The sequence below is a fragment of the Macrotis lagotis genome, chromosome 1, assembly GCF_037893015.1.
Source record: "Macrotis lagotis isolate mMagLag1 chromosome 1, bilby.v1.9.chrom.fasta, whole genome shotgun sequence".
Lineage (NCBI taxonomy): Eukaryota > Metazoa > Chordata > Mammalia > Peramelemorphia > Peramelidae > Macrotis > Macrotis lagotis.
Window position 1 is genome coordinate 734720206 of NC_133658.1, and position 18595 is coordinate 734738800.

General features: G+C 34.6%; 1 protein-coding gene across 5 annotated transcripts in view; it reads left to right on the forward strand.

The window, feature by feature from the left end:
• Positions 1 to 18595, forward strand: part of ATP8A2 (ATPase phospholipid transporting 8A2) — an 865734-nt gene that overhangs the window by 308753 nt on the left and 538386 nt on the right. For all 5 annotated transcript variants that reach the window (XM_074216189.1, XM_074216185.1, XM_074216187.1 and 2 more), the window contains 3 exons: positions 2797 to 2866; positions 6382 to 6466; positions 18097 to 18236. In XM_074216189.1, the coding sequence (XP_074072290.1) occupies positions 2797 to 2866; positions 6382 to 6466; positions 18097 to 18236 (295 nt within the window). The remainder of the gene's footprint in view (positions 1 to 2796; positions 2867 to 6381; positions 6467 to 18096; positions 18237 to 18595) is intronic.

Here is an 18595-nt window from a genome sequence, read left to right on the forward strand (position 1 = left end):
AGCCCCTAGATTAGAATATCTTTAGAATTTTTGAACTGGAAGAGACCTTAGGAGTTAATACATTGTCATCCTAGTAAATGTGATGAAGATGGCTGATGTCCAGAAGCCCAGTTGAACTTGAAGTATTAACTTTTTTTTTCTTTAAAGCTGGACAATGAAATCATCTGTTTTTCTTCCTAAATATCTTTGCTAAAGAAATGCAATACATCTCCATATCCTACTCTCCTTTTCCATTTCAAAGGCTCCAGTGCTCTAGCAGCTGGGGCAGAATTCCCAAAAGGGCAGCAGCAGACATGTCTGAATAGTTCAGGGTATGTTGATGATGGTATTATTTTCATTGGAGTTTCCCCAGGTCTTGTGAAGTCATACCTCTTGCACCATCTGAGCACTGTTAATGTGGGAGCTGAGAAATTAGAAACGGAAAAGACTGACTGATGAGATCATCAGTTCATCCCAATGGAGGGTCAGTATAGGATGGCTCCTTTGGACATGTTCTGAACACTCTTCCCCCCAAATCCATTTTAAAGAGTTTCAAGTCTGGGGATGTTTGTTCTTTTCCCTGGAACTTTTTTTGTTCCAATAATACTGTCATAAGGAAATGTTTCCTAATAGCTAGTATAGTTTATCCCCCTTACATCTGGCTATCACTTCTCGCAGCACACCCGTATTCTAGCCTGTACATCACCTTTTCCATCTTCAAAATGTTCAGGTCAATGCTTTATTCAATAATCAGTCAAAATTGCATTATGACACTGTTCAGTTCACTTAATCAATTTTCAATTAAACTGCTTAAGCTGATTTTAAAAATATATTTTAAAATCCTGTCAAAACTGTATGACCTCTTAGGTTTCATCATACCTCTTAGTATTCTGTGTGTGCATAGACTTTAATAGCTCAGGATGCTAGTGATGGAGTGATTTAAGGAAACAAGCTATGTGGAAAGAATGGAAGGTGGCAGCAGCCCTAAGGTATGAGAAGTTTCAATAGCTTCTTCTGCCTCACTCCTTCCCATTTTTTGTCTTCTACCATTTAAACTCTGATGTGTTAGAAGATTACTTGACTAGTTGTCTATGTGATGCTCTATTGAACTTGGGCTATCTATAGAACAAGGACAAGTGGAAAGTGACAAAAGTTTGTGTAGAAGGAAAGGGGAAAAGGAGTCGTTACTGTGTGTGATGTTTCATGAGAAACGTCACACTGGAATACCTTCTGTCATCCAAAAGATGACTAGTTTAATTACATGACTCAAAGTCGTTTCCTTTGAAGAGCAGTTGAGGAAATAAGCAAGGCATGAACATTGTCTTCAAATATTCCATGGCCTGTCATATTAAAGGAGGAGTTATTCTTTGTAAATCTAGAGCTAGGAGTTAAAGGAGACCTATAAGGTCCCTTCCAGTTCTAACATTCAGTGAAATTAGAATTAAGTGAAATATCAAAACTGAAAGAATAAAATATATTTTGTTCATATTTGGTGTCATTTGCAAGCCCCCTCTATGACAATATTTATACCACTGAAAGTGAGAAATCCAGTTGTTCTTGTAGACTGTGTTGATAAGTTAGAATAAACCTGGTAGAATTGCAAAAATACCTTCTTGTTTTGTTCCATAAATTAAAACTTTTAAAAAAGAAGTATCTCCTCTCTCATGGAAACAATTAATTCTAAATGATAGATTTCTATCCGAATGACTTTAGTAGCTAAAAGTTTGGGAAGACATCATTTTGTCTTTTGGTGATGTTTGTTTACAGAAGAGTAGAGAGCAGGATTAACTTTTTATTTCAAAAGATACTTTTTTGGGTGGCTAGGTGGCGCAGTAGATAGTGCACCAGACCTGGAGTCAGTTCAAATCTGACCTCACACACTTAATAATTACCTAGCTGTATGGCCTTGGGCAAGCCACTTAACCTCATTGCCTTACAAAAAAACCAAAAAACTAAAAAAAAGATACTTTTTACATTTTAGTCAACTGGTTGCTAATTTGTTATTCCATATTTTTTTTACTCAGAGAATGAATAGAGAAAGGGAAGAATTGTGAAACTCGCTAATTAATCATTGTTTTGACTTTTAAAAATTAGTCAAGGAATTCAAAAGGGGAGGGGGGAACAGGAAAGGCAAGAAGAGGGTCAAATCCAGTTCCTTATCTTCCTTAGTGTTAGGAGCTTCTAGTGTGGAGACACCTTCCACTCATACAAAGCAACAACTCTTCTCTAACTTAAAAGTCACAGAGATTTATCCAGAGCACTAAGATATTGATTACTTGACTTGACTATGGTCACAAAGATAGTGCATGTCAGAAATAAGACCTGATTCCAAGACTTCATCCATATGTCTATCAGCTATGTTGTGAAAGTAAATTAATAAATTAATTCTGGGCCCCCACTATCTCAAGTAATTCAAGAAAGTTTAATTCAACATTCAGTATACATCTACTAATAAATTAGAGTAGGGTATATGTATGTCTGTGTGTGTTTATCAATGAATTACCTAATTATACTGGGAAGTCATCAATTAATTATTCTTTGACTATCTTTTAAAAAACAACAGTTTAATGAATCAGGCAAGGATATTGAATTTCTGGGAGAAAATGAATGTACCTGGCCACTTAGGCAGTATAGTATCTGGTCCATAATTATTTTGTCAGCAACAATTGAAGACCTGTTAAAAGTTTTTCACCTACTCTGCTTCCTTCCACATCCTAAACAAAACAAAACATTCCTAAGTTGCTTGGGATCTTAATTTAACCATTTGGTAATGTTAACAGGAAGAAAGACTAGTGACAATTTCTTTTTTCCTTATAGTGACAGAAAAAGGATGTCAGTAATTGTTCGAACACCATCAGGACAAATTCGCCTCTACTGCAAAGGAGCTGTAAGTACCACATTGGTATCTTGAACTGAAGTATTAATTTGCTGACAGTTGCTAGATGAAATGTGCTACAAATATTGTTGCATTGATAGCTTCTTATAGTATACCTTTTCATATTTCCAAAATGCTGATCAGGATAGATAATTATTGTATTGAATGGTGGCATGGAGATCACATCAAATTAGCAAATGACACAAAGTAGGAAGGAAGGGATAACTAACACACTGAATAACAGAGTCCAGATACAAAAAGAACATGACAGGCTAGAGAAGTGGACTACATTTAATAAGATAAGATGACAAACATAAATGTAAATGTAAAGTTTTGTATTTGGATAAAAAAATCAACTTTACAAGATACTAGATGGGGAGATATGGCCAGAGAATAGTTGTTTTTTAAGGAAAATTCTGGGGGGTTTAAGTAAATATCAAGCTCACTATGAATTATCTGTGAAATATGGTTGTCACAAAAAATAATGCAATCCTTAAATGACATTAAAAGAAGCTGAGGGTCCAGGATTAGGGTGGTGATAGTCTCAGTCTCTCTCTCTCTCTCTCTCTCTCTCTCTCTCTCTCTCTCTCTCTCTCTCTCTTCCCCTTTGTTTAGAGCCCATCAGAAAACTCTCTGTAATTCATAAAATTCATAACTTCAGAAGGACAGGGATAAAATGGAAGGGAGTGATCTTGTGTTTATGTCATGAGAGATTTAGGAATATAGGAATTTAATGCTTAGCTTGGTAGAAGCCTTTTTCTGACTGTCCACTGATCGGGTCCAACCTCTTTTCCATACTAACCTTCCCAGTGAGGTGGGAAAAATATCTAAGTCCTCTGATGACTTTGAATATTTAGTGTATACAATAGAGGACTCAAAGGGAGTACAATGTGATAGCTCTCTTCAGGTATTTGCAAGCCATCCCATGGAGAATGGATTATTCTTATTTTGCTGGACCCATAGTGAAATACCAGAAGTCACAGGTACAAGTACCAAGGAGGCAAATTTCAATTTGATTTTAGGAAATATTTCCTTATATTCAGAGGGGTGCCTCAAATGAAATCTCCCTTTCCATGCATCCCCAAACAAAGTTAAGAAAACCATTTTTTGGATAGGTTATGGAAAGAGATGATTGTTTGGACTATGTCTTAGTTTAGATGACTTCTGTCCTTTCCAATGCTGAGGTCTTGTGATTCTATAAAAGTTTTATCAATAAGGAAATGATCTGTAAGCACAGAATGGGGGAGAAGGGCTAGTCATCAATTTATGCAAAAAAGACATAGAGATTTTAGGAGATATGAGCTCAATAGTATGGTTGTTCTAAAGACAGCTGCTATTAGCATACCAAGTCCTGTGGCCCTCTGCTCCACAGAGGATGGGAAAAAGATCAACAGTTGATATTTATATATGATCTTAAGGGTTAAAAAGCACATATTATCTTATATTATATACAATGATATGGTGAGGTAGGTGGTGGTGTTATCTCCATTTTGAAAATGAGAAAACTGAAGTTGAGAGAACTTAAGTGATTTTCCCGGGGTCACACAACTAGTAAGTTGGTGATACAGGATTTGGACACTCCAGACTTCAGGTCCTGTCCTCTACTCATTGTACCATTTAGATGTTTGGAGAATTTTGTTGTATATGAGTTTTAGGAAGTAAATTGATAAACTAGCATGTAGCTCATGGAGGACAATCAGAATGGTACCAAGACTTGGAGAAAGTCATATAAAGAGATGAAAAAAGTAGTATTAAAAATAAGGGCTTAAAGAGGAAGAGTAATGAGACTTAGCCCCAGAGGGTAGAAGAACTAGAAGGGATGATAAAAGTTGGAGAAAGGCAATTTTAACTTAGATAGAAACACAAGAAACTTGCTAACAATAAGAACTGTATGAAAGTGTTACAGGCTGTTTTTTGTAGCTAATGAGTTTCAGTACCTGGAAGTCTTCAAGTGAAGCATAGATGACCACTTTTGGGGAATGGTACATCAAAGGCACACTTTCAAATATGGCTTTGACCAGATAAAGTTGGAGCCTCCATCCAGCTCTGAGATTCTAGGCCTAAATTTAATAGCCAAGATTTAGAGAGATTTTTGAAGGTCATGGCTCTCTTTTAGTTGACTTGGAAAGTGATACTACATTGTTTTCTGATTACTGTGTGCGCTGGCAATGTGTAATAGGGACTGCCCCTGGTCCTGTGAGACAAAAATAAGGGTCTCTGGAAGTCTGCTACTTTCAATACCTGGTCTGAAAAAAAGAGCAGTTCTCCTGTTTGTGGGAAACTGGCAAAGTTGAGGTCTTATGTGAATGTCATCTCTGAAAGGAGGAAAAAGAGGAAAACCTCACGTGTCTACATGGATTCATTTCTTGGCATTCATTTAGTACATATGTACTCTTAGTAATCTCATTTTTAATGTTAATATTTAAAATACTAACATGATGTTTTATTGCCCATGCTTTCATGTTGCCATTTTTGAACAATTTGTTACTAGATATATCAGTATGTCAGTTATTAAGAGTGTTATAACCATCGAAAAATAATTGAAAGGGTTAAGTTGGACTTGTATAAAACCATAGACTGAGCAGGAAAGGCCATTAAAGATAATCTAGGGACTTTTTGCCATTTTTCTGGTGAAAAAACCCTTTGGATGTTTGGCAAAACTTTACAACTCTTCAGAATAATACCAAATAAATACAAAATAAAATATATAGAATTACAAAAGAAATCAAATTCATTTAACAAAATATGTGTATGTGTATATACATTCATACATATATTCACACATATACTAATACATATTATATATATATATATAAACACACATAGATGTAGATATATAAATATGTGTGTGTTTGTGTAAATATATACAGATACATATATAACAAGTTCTTGAACCCTGGGTTAAGGGCACTTGCTTTAGTTCAAATCTCATAGGGCAAGATTAATTTTGGAAGAAGGGTGAAGGGTGAATCTTAGAAGATTTAGACTTTTCTCTCTATCTTTATTCATATAGAAACCAATAAATCTTTGATCTCGTGCTACAGAACAGTTAGAAAAACGTGCTCCGCAATATTAAATCAAACATTATTGTATCAGAATATGTACATTCTTAGATTGTTTCATAGTTCCTAAACTTGCTTGGGTAAAGTGCTGGATTTAGAGTAAGAAGAGCTGAGTTTGAATCTATGTTTTGCTCTTTTCTCCCTGGGCAATTTTAGATAATTCATTAAGCTATTTGGTCCTCCATTTCCTTATGTGTAAAATGAAAATGATGGGTGGGCTGTTCCCTGAGGTGCTTCCTGCCTCAGAATCTATGATGGTATCCAGGAATTTAAGCCACTGTGAAGTTCAAAACTCTGAATTGCTTGTGGTTTGGAATTCAGCTACTCTTACCAGTGCTTCAAAAATACCTTATATGCATTAGGTAGAAAATTCATAAAGCTCTAAAACTATATTTAGAAAATTGAAAGACTGAATTGTAATTTTTTATGTGAATTTCCTGATTATGATGACTTCCTCTTTGATAGGATAATGTGATTTTTGAGAGACTATCACAGAAATCTGAATTCATGGAACAAACTCTGTGTCATCTTGAATATTTTGCTACAGAAGGTAAGTTATATTAAACTGTGTTTGATATTATAATATCAAATAAAAACAACAAAAAAGGGAAACAAATTAAAAAGTGAAAATAATATGCTTTGCTCTACCTTGACTCCATTGTTATTTCTCTGGATATGGATGACATTTTTCATTATAAGTCTTTTAGAATTGTCTTTGATCACTGTATTGTTGAGAAAAGTTAAGTCTATCACAGTTGATACAATGTATAAGGATCATCACACAATTTATGAGGAAAGCATGAATCTTTTCACCAAAGTACCTGGTACCTTTGACTGCTGCTGTCTTAATAAAAATGTATTCCAGCCAAGGATCAAAAGGTAGTTGCAGGGAATTCTTTAGAATGAAATATGAGGCAACAATTCTAAGGTGGAGATTTGACTTTAAAGTACTGGGCTGACTTCCAGAGAGAGAACCAAGATGTGGGATGAATCTAGGAAGCTCCTTGAGCTATTCTTGAAAGAACTTTGAATGAAGTCTCTAAACAGGTCCCAACCCAAATGGAACTCACAAAAAAAGAGAATGAAACAAGTTCTCAACTTAAGATAACATGGAGCAACTTGAGTTAAGGTCTGTCTTTCATGTGTAACAGAATAGTGTAGCCCAGCATAGTTGGGAGAGCTGGAAATCCAGCAGGAAGCTCTTAGCCACAATACAACCCAGGTCCAGGCTCAGCAAGAAAAGAGTATGTAAGAACAGCAGTGAGGGTCTAACTCCAGCTCAGAAGTCAAAGTTTGCTATCTGGAACTGCTGGTGCAACAGTCAGGTTTTGGTTGCCTAACACAGTGAATGCTAGCCCTTTTAAGGTCAAAGGCAAGTGGTAAGCCAGGGACCAGACCCAAAGACCCATTTCCAAAAGTTTGGCACTGTGACCCTTTTGCCCCAGGAGTAAAAATGAGCAAAACCCAAACAAATAAAGCTCTAACCATTTTTAAAAAGCCATTTTCTGATAGGGATGATTAAAATGTCATCTCAGAAGAGGAAAGCTGCCACAAAGTACCTATATGTGAAGCCTCAAAGAGATTTTTGGATTGGTCTCAAATCCAAAAAGATCTATTAGAAGAGCACAAAAAAATATTTTAAAAGTCAGAGAAGAGAGGGAAAAAAAATAAAGAGATGCAGAAGAATTATAAAAATTTGACTGAAGAAAGCAGTAATTTTAAAATTGACTAAATGGAAAAAGAAAACAACTCCTCTAAAAATAAAATTAACCAATTAGAAAAGGAAACAAAAGGAAAAAACAAAAACTAATTGAAGACAACAAAAACACCTAAAAGTTTGAATTGAACAAATGAAAACTAATGACTCTATGAGACTCTGAGATTACATCAAACAAAACCTTAAGGCTAAAGAAAGAGAAGAAAATGCAAAGTACCTGTTAGAAAAAAATGACCAACCTGGAAACTAGGTTCAAGAAAGATCCAAGAGAGCCATGATCAGAAGAAGAGCCTGGAAAATATCATGCATGAATTTATCATAGAAAACTGCCCTAATATCCTAGAACAAGAAAATAAAATTGTCATTGAAAGAATTCATCAATCACCTCCAGAGTGAGATCCCTAAATAAAAACTTCAGATTTCATAATTTTCAGCTAAAGTAAAATATAATGCAAGCTGCCAAAATGAAATAATTTAAATACCAAGGAGCCATAGTCAAGATCACATAAGACTTATCAGCTTCAACATTAAAGAACTGGAGAACCTGGAGTGTGATATTTGGGAGGGTAAAGGAGCTTTGATTACAGTCCTGAATTGACTACCCTTCAAAATTTAACATATTCTTGCAGCAAAATAGAGGACATTCCACCAGAACTGAACAGAAATTGCATAAAATGAAAAACAGAAAGAAAAATAAATATTCATCAACAAGAAAAAATGTTATTCATATCCCTAAAAGGGCAGAAAATAATTATAACTCTTAATTATCCTAGTATATTTGAAAGGTACAAAATTAGAAGAGTGTGTCAAGATAGATTGATCCTGATGTATTGATATACTTTAGCCCATGAGGGTTGCATTTCTATTAGGACAGTTGCAGGGAGGGTACTTGGACAGAGGATGTGTTCATAAATTGATGATGAAGTGACTGAACTTTAGCTCATCAGGGTTTTATTTATATTGGGAAAGTTGAAGGGCGTATACTTGAACTGAGGGTATGAGTACAACTTGATCATGATGATGATGATAAAGCTTATGATTCTTGAGAATTATACTCTTGAGAATTACATCAGGAGAATTGAAAGGAGTATACTTTGACAGAGGGCCAGGGCACAAGACAGATATAAAACAATTGACATTTAACAAAAGGATTATAATAAGAAGGGAGAGACATCAGGGTATAATTAACACTACATGAAGAGGCACAAAGGACCAATATAGTAGAAGGAAAGAAAGGAGACTCTAAACACTGAGAAAATCTTACTCTCAACAGACTTGACTCAAAGATGGAATGATATTCATTCCCAATTGGTTTAGAAATTTATCCTACCCTATAGGGAAATATGAGAAAAAAGAGGAAATGGCATTGTGATGCAGGTAGCAGTCAGAAGCAGAAGATAAAAGTAGGAAAAAAGTCCAAATATGAGGAATATAGGATGGAGGAAAATAAAAACGTTTTTGATGTTTCTCTCTCATGATCTTTTTCCTTCTTAGTTCTAAATCTTCTTTCACACATGCCTAATATGGAAATATGTTCAAAATGATTGCATATGTACAATCTATGTCAGATTGTACACTACCAAGGGGGGAGGGAAGAAAGGGTGGTAGAAAAATGTGGAACTCAAAACTTCTGGCCAAGATGGTGGAGAGAAGACAGGCATTAAATGAATGTCTCTGGGTTTCCCCTCATAAATAATATGAAAGAAATCTCTTAACAGAAATCCTACTGACAAAACCCAAGAAAAGAAGCTAGGAGAAGAACATCTATGAAAAGGTTTGTCTCCAGGGATTGTGGGTGAATCAGGGCCAGAGAGCAGAGAGCCACCAGGGGCAGAGTGAGACCCAGACTAACCTAAGCAGAGTCTTTGATGGTGGGAGCTAGTGTCCAAGGCCACAGAGACTTTGACCACGGGAGCCAGGGTCCAAGGCCATGAAGGCTTTGGCTGTAGGAGTGTAGGTCTGGGAAACCACAGCAGAGTGCTGCTGGACATCAATCCACTCAGCTCTGGGCTGTGGGCTCCATACTTTCAGCGGAGTCCTCTTCCCAGAACAAACATAATAACAGCCCCTCAACATCCCCCCCCCAAAAGCTCAGGTGTGGGCAACAGAGCTCCCTTAGCTGAAAGGGAGATTAACATTCTTGCCCCAGGGCATAGCCTACATTGTTCAAGAATAATTCAGACCCTGCTGCTGTTCCTCACCCCCTCCAGGCCTAGGGAGAGGGCCTCAAATCAAGACCACAGACACTCCAGAGAAATCAAGCAGCACCCCCTACTGGTCAGCCCACTTGGACTTACTAAGCCAAGTGAGCAAATTCTCTAGGGATTTCAAACCCAAATCTCTGTGAGCCAGCCCCTCCCCAAACATAAGATCCTAGGAAAATGAAGAAAGGCCAGCAGAAGGGGGGTCCATAGAAAACTACCTAGAAGGTAAAGACTCCAACTCAGAAAGACCTAGAACTTCTGAGGAGAATATGAATTGTTCTCCAGCCCAGAAAGACTTTCTAGAAGAAATCAGGAAGGAAATTAAAAATCAATTGGAAAAAATTGGAAAAGAAACTCAAGAAAATTAACACCTTACAAGAGAAAATTAACATCTCACAACAAGAAAACAAATCCTTAGGAAATACAATTGTACAAAAACTAAAAGAAAATAATTCTCTCAAAATTACACTTGGGGAAATGCAAAACTCCTTCAGAAATAGAATTGACCAACTGGAAAAGGAGTTGCAAAAGGTAAATGAAGAAAATTCTTCTCTAATAAAAAGAATGATGTCTGTGGAAACTAATGACTTCATGTGACAACAAATATCTGTTAAAAAATAGAAACAAATAGAAAAAAAAACATAAAATACCCCATGGGCCAAACCACTGACCTTGAGAATAGAATGAGAAGAGACAACTTAAGAATCATTGAGTTTCCTGAAAACATTGAAGAGAAAAAAAACCTGAACTTAATTGTAGGATTTAATGATGGAAAACTGCCCTGATATCATGGAACCAGAGGGCAAAGTAGTTATTAAAAGAATATATCAAACCCCTCTGGAAAGGGATCCCCAAAATGAAAACACCAAGAAATATTGTGGCCAAATTCCAGAACTATCAGATAAAAGAGAAAATCCTGTAAGCAGCCAGAAAGATACAATTTAGATACCAAGGAGCCACAATTAGGGTTACACAGGACATGACTCATCAGCATTAAAGTAATCACAGGGCCTGGAATGAGATATTCCAAAGAGCAAGGGAGCTTGAATGCAGCCAAGAATTCATTATCCAGCAAAACTGAGCCTTCTCTTCCAGGGAAAAAAATGGACATTTAATGAAAGAGAAGACTTCCTTTTCTTCCTGATGAAAAGACCATAACTAAAGAGAAAATTTGGACATCAAACAGGAGACTCAAGAGACACATAAAAAGGTTAAAAAAAGGGTACAGGAAAAATAAATCCTGCTATCCAATAAGATGAAACTGGCTATATCCCCACCTGGGAGAAAGATTCTCCTAACTCTCAAGAATTGTAATGCTATTAGAATATATTTAGCCAGAAGCGATGGACACTTATGACTTATCCGTGGCTCTGATAGAATGATTTAAAAACAATATCTCCTTAAAAAGGGGGGATAGTAAAGAGATGAGACGGGTGGCTGGGTGGCACAGTGGGTGGCTAGGTGGCACAGTGGGTGGCTAGGTGGCACAGTGAATAGAGCACTGGTCTTGGAGTCAGGAGTACCTGGATTCAAATCCGACCTCAGACATTTAATAATTACATAGCCATGTGGCCTTGGGCAAGCCACTCATAACCCCATTGCCTTGAAAAATCTAAAGAAAATCCCCAAAACAAAAAACAAAAGCCAATTATGGCTTCACCAAGAAAAAGCTATACCAACTAAAGAGATGACAGGATGGAAAATGGGATGAATCACATTACATAAAGAGGTACAAAGGACCTATTGCAATAGAGGGGAAGAAAGAAGCAGGTGAGAACATCTAAATCTTACTCTCATCAGATTAGGTCTAAAGTTAACATACACACACTCAGTTAAGTTGAGAAACTTATCTTACCTTTCAAGTATAAAAAGGGGGAAGTGGAAGGGGGAGGAAAAGAGGAACTAACAGAAGGAAGAAGGGGCAAAGGGAAAGGGGAAAGAAAGGGGAGGGGGGTTGGATCCAAAGGGGACAAATATACTGAAGGTGGTAGTATTAAGAAACAAAATACTGGGGAATCTGGATAAAGTAAAAAAAAGGGGAAAATATAATCAGAGGGAAGATAGCATGGAGGGCAATAAAGAGTTAGTCATAATAACTTTGAATATGAATGGGATGAACTTTCCCATAAAATGTAAGGGAATATCAGACTGGATTAAAAACTAGAATTCTACAATATGCTGCTTACAAGAAATTTGTTTGAAGCAGAGAGATACATATCAAGATAAAACGTTGGAGCAATTTTACTCCAAAATTTCTTCAGCTCAAGTGAAAAAAGCAGGGCTAGCAATCGTTATCTCAGACAAAGCAGCTGGAAAAATAGATCTCATTAAAAGAGATAAGTAAGGAAATTCTATCCTCCTAAAAGATGAAGCAATTAAAATACTAAATATATGCACAAAGTGGTATAGGATCTGAATTTTTAGAGAAGTTAAATGAGTTACAGGATGACATAGACAGCAAAACTCTACTAGTGGGAGACCTCAACCTCCTGCTCTCAGATTTAGATAAAAATAACCATAAAATAAACAAGAAGGATGTTAAGGAGGTAAATAGAATGTTAGAAAACCTAGACATGATAGACCTTTGGAGAAAATTGAATGGAGATAAAAAGGAATATACTTTTTTTCTCCCACAGTATATGACACACAAAAAATGACCATACACTAGGCCATCAAAACCTAATCAAATGCAAAAAGGCAGAAATAGTGAACACATCCTTCTCAGATCATAATTCACTAAAAATCACATGCCATGATGGGCCAAATAGAAGTAGACCTAAAACTAATTGGAAACTAAATAACCTAATTTTAAAGTATGAGTAGATCAAAAAATAAATTATAGAATCATTGATTTCATCCTAGATAATAATATCAGTGAGACAACATACCAAAACTTATAGAACACAGCCAAGGCAGTTGTCAGGGGATATATTATATCTTTAAATGCTTACATGAATAAATTGGAGAAAAGAAATCAATGAACTAAACATGCACTTAAAAAATTAGAGAAAGAATAAATTAAAAATCCCCAAATTAGAAATTATAAAAATTAAAGGAAAAATTAATAAAATAAAAAGCAAGAAAACTATATAATTAATAAATAAAACCAAAAGTTGGTTTTATGAAAAATCCAATGAAATTGATAAACCTCTGGTAAATTTGATTTAAAAAAATAGAAAACCAAATTACCAGTATAACTGAAAAAAAGTGAACTCACCACCAATTAGGAGGTAAAGTAACAATGCAGAATTATTTCGCCCAACTGTATGCTAATAAATTTGATAGTCTAAGTGAAATGGATGAATATTTACAAAAATATAAGTTGTCCAGGTTAAATGAAGAGGGAATTAAATATTTAAATAACCCCATCTCATAAAAAGAAATTAAACAAGCTATAATTGGACACCCTAAGAAAAAATCTCCAGTGCCTGATGGATTCACAAGTGAATTCTATCAAACATTTAAGGAACAATTGGTTCCAATTCTATATAAATTCTTTAGCAAAATAGATGAGGATGGAACTCTGCCTAATTCTTTCTATGACACCAATATGGTGCTGATATCTAAACCAGGAAGAGTCAAAACAGAGAAAGAAAATTATAGACCTATCTCCCTAATGAATATAGATGCAAAAATCTTAAATCTTAACAAAGTGATTACAGTAAGTTATCACTAGGATAATTCACTGTGACCAAGTAGGATTTATCCCAGGAATGAAATATTAGGAAAACTGTTAGGTTTGTTATTGATATAGTTAAATTAAACTATCAGAAATTATATGATTATATCAATAGATCCTGAAAAAGCCTTTGACAAAATACAGCACCCATTCCTACTAAAAATCACAGAGAGCATAGGAATAAGTGGACTGTTCCTTAGAATGATAAGCAGTATCTATCTGAAACCATAAACAAGTATCATATGCAATGGGGATAAGCTTGAGGCCTTCCTAATAAGATCAGAGTTGAATCAAGGATGCCCGTTATCACCACTACTGTTCAATATTGTGTTAGAAATGTTAGCCTCAGAAATAAGGGCAGAGAAAGAAATTGAAGGAATTAGAATTGGGAAGGAAGAAACAAAACTTTCACTCTTTGTAGATGACATGATGGTATACCTAGAGAATCCTAAAAAAATCATCTAAAAGAAACTAAAAGAAACAATTAGTAACTTTAGTAAAGTCACAGGATATAAAATAAACCCTCACAAATCCTCAGCATTTCTAGATATTAATAGTAAGATACAACAGCAGGAGTTAGAAAAAGAAATCCCATTTAAAATAGCTTCAGACAATATAAAATACTTGGGAGTCTACCTGCCAAAACAGACTCAGAAACTCTATGAAAACAACTACAAAACACTTCTTTTACAAATAAAATCAGATTTAAAAAACTAGGCAAATTTCAACTGCTCATGGATTGGCCAAGCTATTATAATAAAAATGACAAGTCCCAAATTAAACTACTTATTTAGTGCCCTATCTATCAAAATCCCCAAAAAACACTTTTATGAGTTAGAAAAAATTATAAGTAAATTCATATGGAGAAATAAAAAGTCAAGAATGTCCAGGGATTTAATGAAAGAAAATGTTAAAGAAGGTAGCCTAGCCCTACCAGATCTAAAATCATATTATAAAGCATCAGTCGTAAAAACTGTCTGGTATTGGTGAAGAAATAGAATGGTGGATCAGTGGAATAGACAAGGTGCAATAGCATGAAATGATTATAGTAATCTGTTTGATAATTGCTCTTTGATAAACCCAAAGAGTCCAGCTTTTGGGATAAAAACTCCCTCTTCGATACAATACTGTTGGGAAAATTGGAAGTTAGTAAGGCAAAAACTTGGATTAGACCAATACCTCACACCTTATACCAGGATAAGATCAAAATGGATACAGGATTCAGACATAAAAGACAATATTTTAAGCAAACTAGGAGATCAAGGAATAGTTTACTTATCAGATCTATGGAAAGGAAGTACTTTATGACCAAGGAAGAGATGGAGAATATCATTAAAAACAAGCTAGATAATTTTGATTACATTAAATTAAAAAGCTTTTTCACAGACCAAACCACTGTAACCAAGATCAAAAGAAACATGGTAAATTGGGAAACAATTTTTACAACTAGTATTTCAGACAAATGACTCATTTCTAAAATATAGAGCACTGAGTCAAATTTATAAAAAAAGACAAGCCATCCCCCCATTTGACAAATGGTCAAAGGATATACAGAGGCAATTTACAGATGAAGAAATCCAAGCAATCCATAGTCATATGAAAAATTGCTGTAAATCATTACTGATCAGAGGATTCCAAATTAAAGAATCTCTGAGGTACTACCTCACATCTCACAGAAAGTACAAAGATCAATGTTGGAAGGGATGTGGGAAATCTGGGACATTAATGCATTGTTGGTGGAGTTGTGAACTCATTCAACATTTCTGTAGAACAATCTGGAATCATTCCCAAAGGGCAATAAAAATGTTCATACTCTTTGATGCAGCAATATCACTACTGGGTCTATACCCTGAAGAGATGATGAAAATGGTTAAAAACATCACTTGTACAAAAATATTCATAGCAACCCTGTTTGTGGTGGCAAAGAATTGGAAATTGAGTGAATGTCCATCAATTGGGGAATGGCTGAACAAATTGTGGTATATGTATGTTATGGAACATTATTTTTCTATTAGAAACCAGGAGGGATGGGATTTCAGAGAAGCCTGGAGGGATTTGCATGAACTGATGCTGAGTGAAATGAACTGAACCAGAAGAACAGCAACATGGGGTTGATGATCAATCTTAATGGACTTGCTCATTTCATAAGTGCAACAATCAGGAACAATATGAGGGTATCTACAATGGAGAATACCATCTGTATCCCGAGGAAAAAATTGTGGAGTTTGAACAAAGACTATTACCTTTAATTTTTTAAAAAAAATGTTATCTTATTATATAATCTTACTATCTTTTATATTTTATCTTTTTTCTTAAGGATATGATTTCTTTCTCATCACATTCAGTTTTGATCTGTGTATAGCATGGAAACAATGTAAAGACTACCACACTGCTTTCTGTGTGGAGTAGGGGGATGGAAGTGAGACTTGGGGAAAAATTGTAAAATTCAAAATTAAATAAATTTATTAAAAAAAGAAAAGTGTGGAATTGAAAACCTTACAAAAGGATGATTATTGAAAACTATCTTTGCATGTAATTGAAAAAAAGAAAAAAATGTGAAAAAGTTTAACATGAACTGATACAAGATGAAATGTTGTAAGATGAACTACTGTGAATAACTTAACTATTCTCAGCAATACAATGATCCAAGAAAATCCTGAAGGACTAAGATAAAATATGCTATCCATCTCCAGTGAAAGAACTAATGGAGTTGAATGCAGATACTTTATTTTCTTGGGGATTATTTTGTCAGTATTTTATTTTACAGAATGATTTACATGGAAATGTACTTTTCTTAAATATATATCTATATATCTCTATCTCTATCTCTATCTCTATCTCTATCTCTATCTCTATCTCTATCTCTATCTCTATCTTTATCTATATATATCCTGTGTTAAATTGCTTGCTTTCTCAATGGGGGTAGAGCTAGAAGGAAGAGAGAATTTGGATCTCAAAATTTGGAAAAAAAATAATTCTAAGATTGTTTTTATAGTAATTTAGAAAAAAATAAAATATTACCTCAAAAATACAGCTATTGCTAATTATATTGCTATTATGAACTACATTATAGAAAGGCCCATTTTCCTTATATTTTCTAGTGTTTGGGGGGAACTAGTATTATATTTTCTCAAACTTCTTTAAGCTTCTAGTTATAATCATAAATGCTAGATTTATATAATCTATTTATATAATCACATTATCAGTGTTATTAAAACAATTCATTATTATGTTACATTGAACCAGCTCTATTACTGGTATAAATTAAAACTAGTCTTAATTTATATATATATATATATATAACATATTAAATTGTATGTAATATTATGTTTTTAAACAAATTAATACTTTATATTAAATGTTTGTATCCATATTCACTAGGGATAAACCTTCTTTGCTTTATCTCTCCCTAGTTTAGTATCAAGATCAAATTTAAATCATATAAAATATGCCTTTTTACATGATTTTCCTAATATGAAAATAGTTGTATAGTATTAGAATTCATTCAATTTTTGATAGAATTTTCTTTTAAATCCATCTAGAAATGTTCTATTTTCTTTAGTACTAAATTCATTTGATCAAATTTTTTCTGATATTGGTTTAGAAATTCTACTGCAACAGTTTTCAAACCTTTTAGCCTTTATATTCTTAAAAATTATTGGTGACTCTAAGAAACTTTTAGTTATATCTATTGTTAATTTACTAAACTAAAATAAAGATGATTTAAAATGTTCGCTCTTAATTTGCTATAAAATGACGGTAACAACTACATTATATGTTAATGTAAGTAATGTATTTTATGGAAAAATAACAAAACTTTCTCCAAAAATAAATTATTGGTGAGGAAAAAATAAAGTTCTGGATTGTGATAAAATAAGTAACTTCATTTCTTATCATTTCTAGCCAAGATTGTCAAAAAAAAAAAAAGAAGCTTCCCAAAGATGTCAAAATAGTCTACTGGGGGCGGCTAGGTGGCGTAGTGGATAGAGCACCAGCTCTGGAGTCAGGACTACCTGAGTTCAAATCGACCCTCAGACACTTAATAATTGCCTAGCTGTGTGACTTTGGGCAAATTGCTTAACCCCATAGCCTTGTGAAAAACAAAACAAAAACAAAAAAGATCTCCTAGAGGATTACTATTTACTTAAGCTGTGAAATAAAGAGGGAATGGGACAAGGATAGAGGGCTGGCCTTAGAGTCAGAAAGACCTGGATTTACAACTTGTTTCTTTCACATACCTGTGTTGTGATCCTGGAAAAGTCATTTAACTTCTTGGGGCCTCAGGCAAGTTTTCAAGCCTGTAAGTTATAGGTGAACTACCTATAGTGGTAGTGTAGTGGTAAAGGGAACTCCTATAATAGGAGTTTATTATGCCTGTGAAATTGCAAATGTTTACCCTTTCCCCTGCAAAAAAGAAAAAACAATGGAAATTCTAACCATTGATGAAATAGCAGGAACCACTGAAAGACCCTCACAAAGTTTGGAGTGTGAGGAAAGACTTTTAATTTTTATTTTTGGGTGGTAAGTTTCTCTGAACTGGCAAAAAGCATGACCTTTCTATATTATTTGCCATTCTTCAGGTTTGAGGACACTCTGTGTTGCTTATGCAGATCTATCTGAAGAGGCCTACTGTGAATGGTTGACTGTTTATCATACAGCCAGTACAACTTTGAAAGACAGGGCTCATAAATTGGAAGAATGCTATGAAATCATTGAAAAGGTAACCATATAAGGACTCTCTTCTACCAAATCAACTTCCCTTTGCATAGATTATTTTCATAAGCATAACCCCTCCCCCCCATAATCCCAAACTACACAACTCTCATAACATATTAAATTAGCATTTACCTTTTGTATTTTACATGATCTTAAATTTATGAAGTATTGAATTTTGTGACCTTGCAAAAGAAACTCACTACTTTTTAGAATAACTGAAAAGTGACTAGGCTTAAGCTGTAGCATTTCAGTCCTTTTGGTACTTTCTCTCCATTTACTCCATTCCTAAATATCTTTCTCCTGAAAGGAAACTCTTAGGCTTGACTAAGGGTTTTGAAAAATTTTGTGAGAAATTCAAGTTCC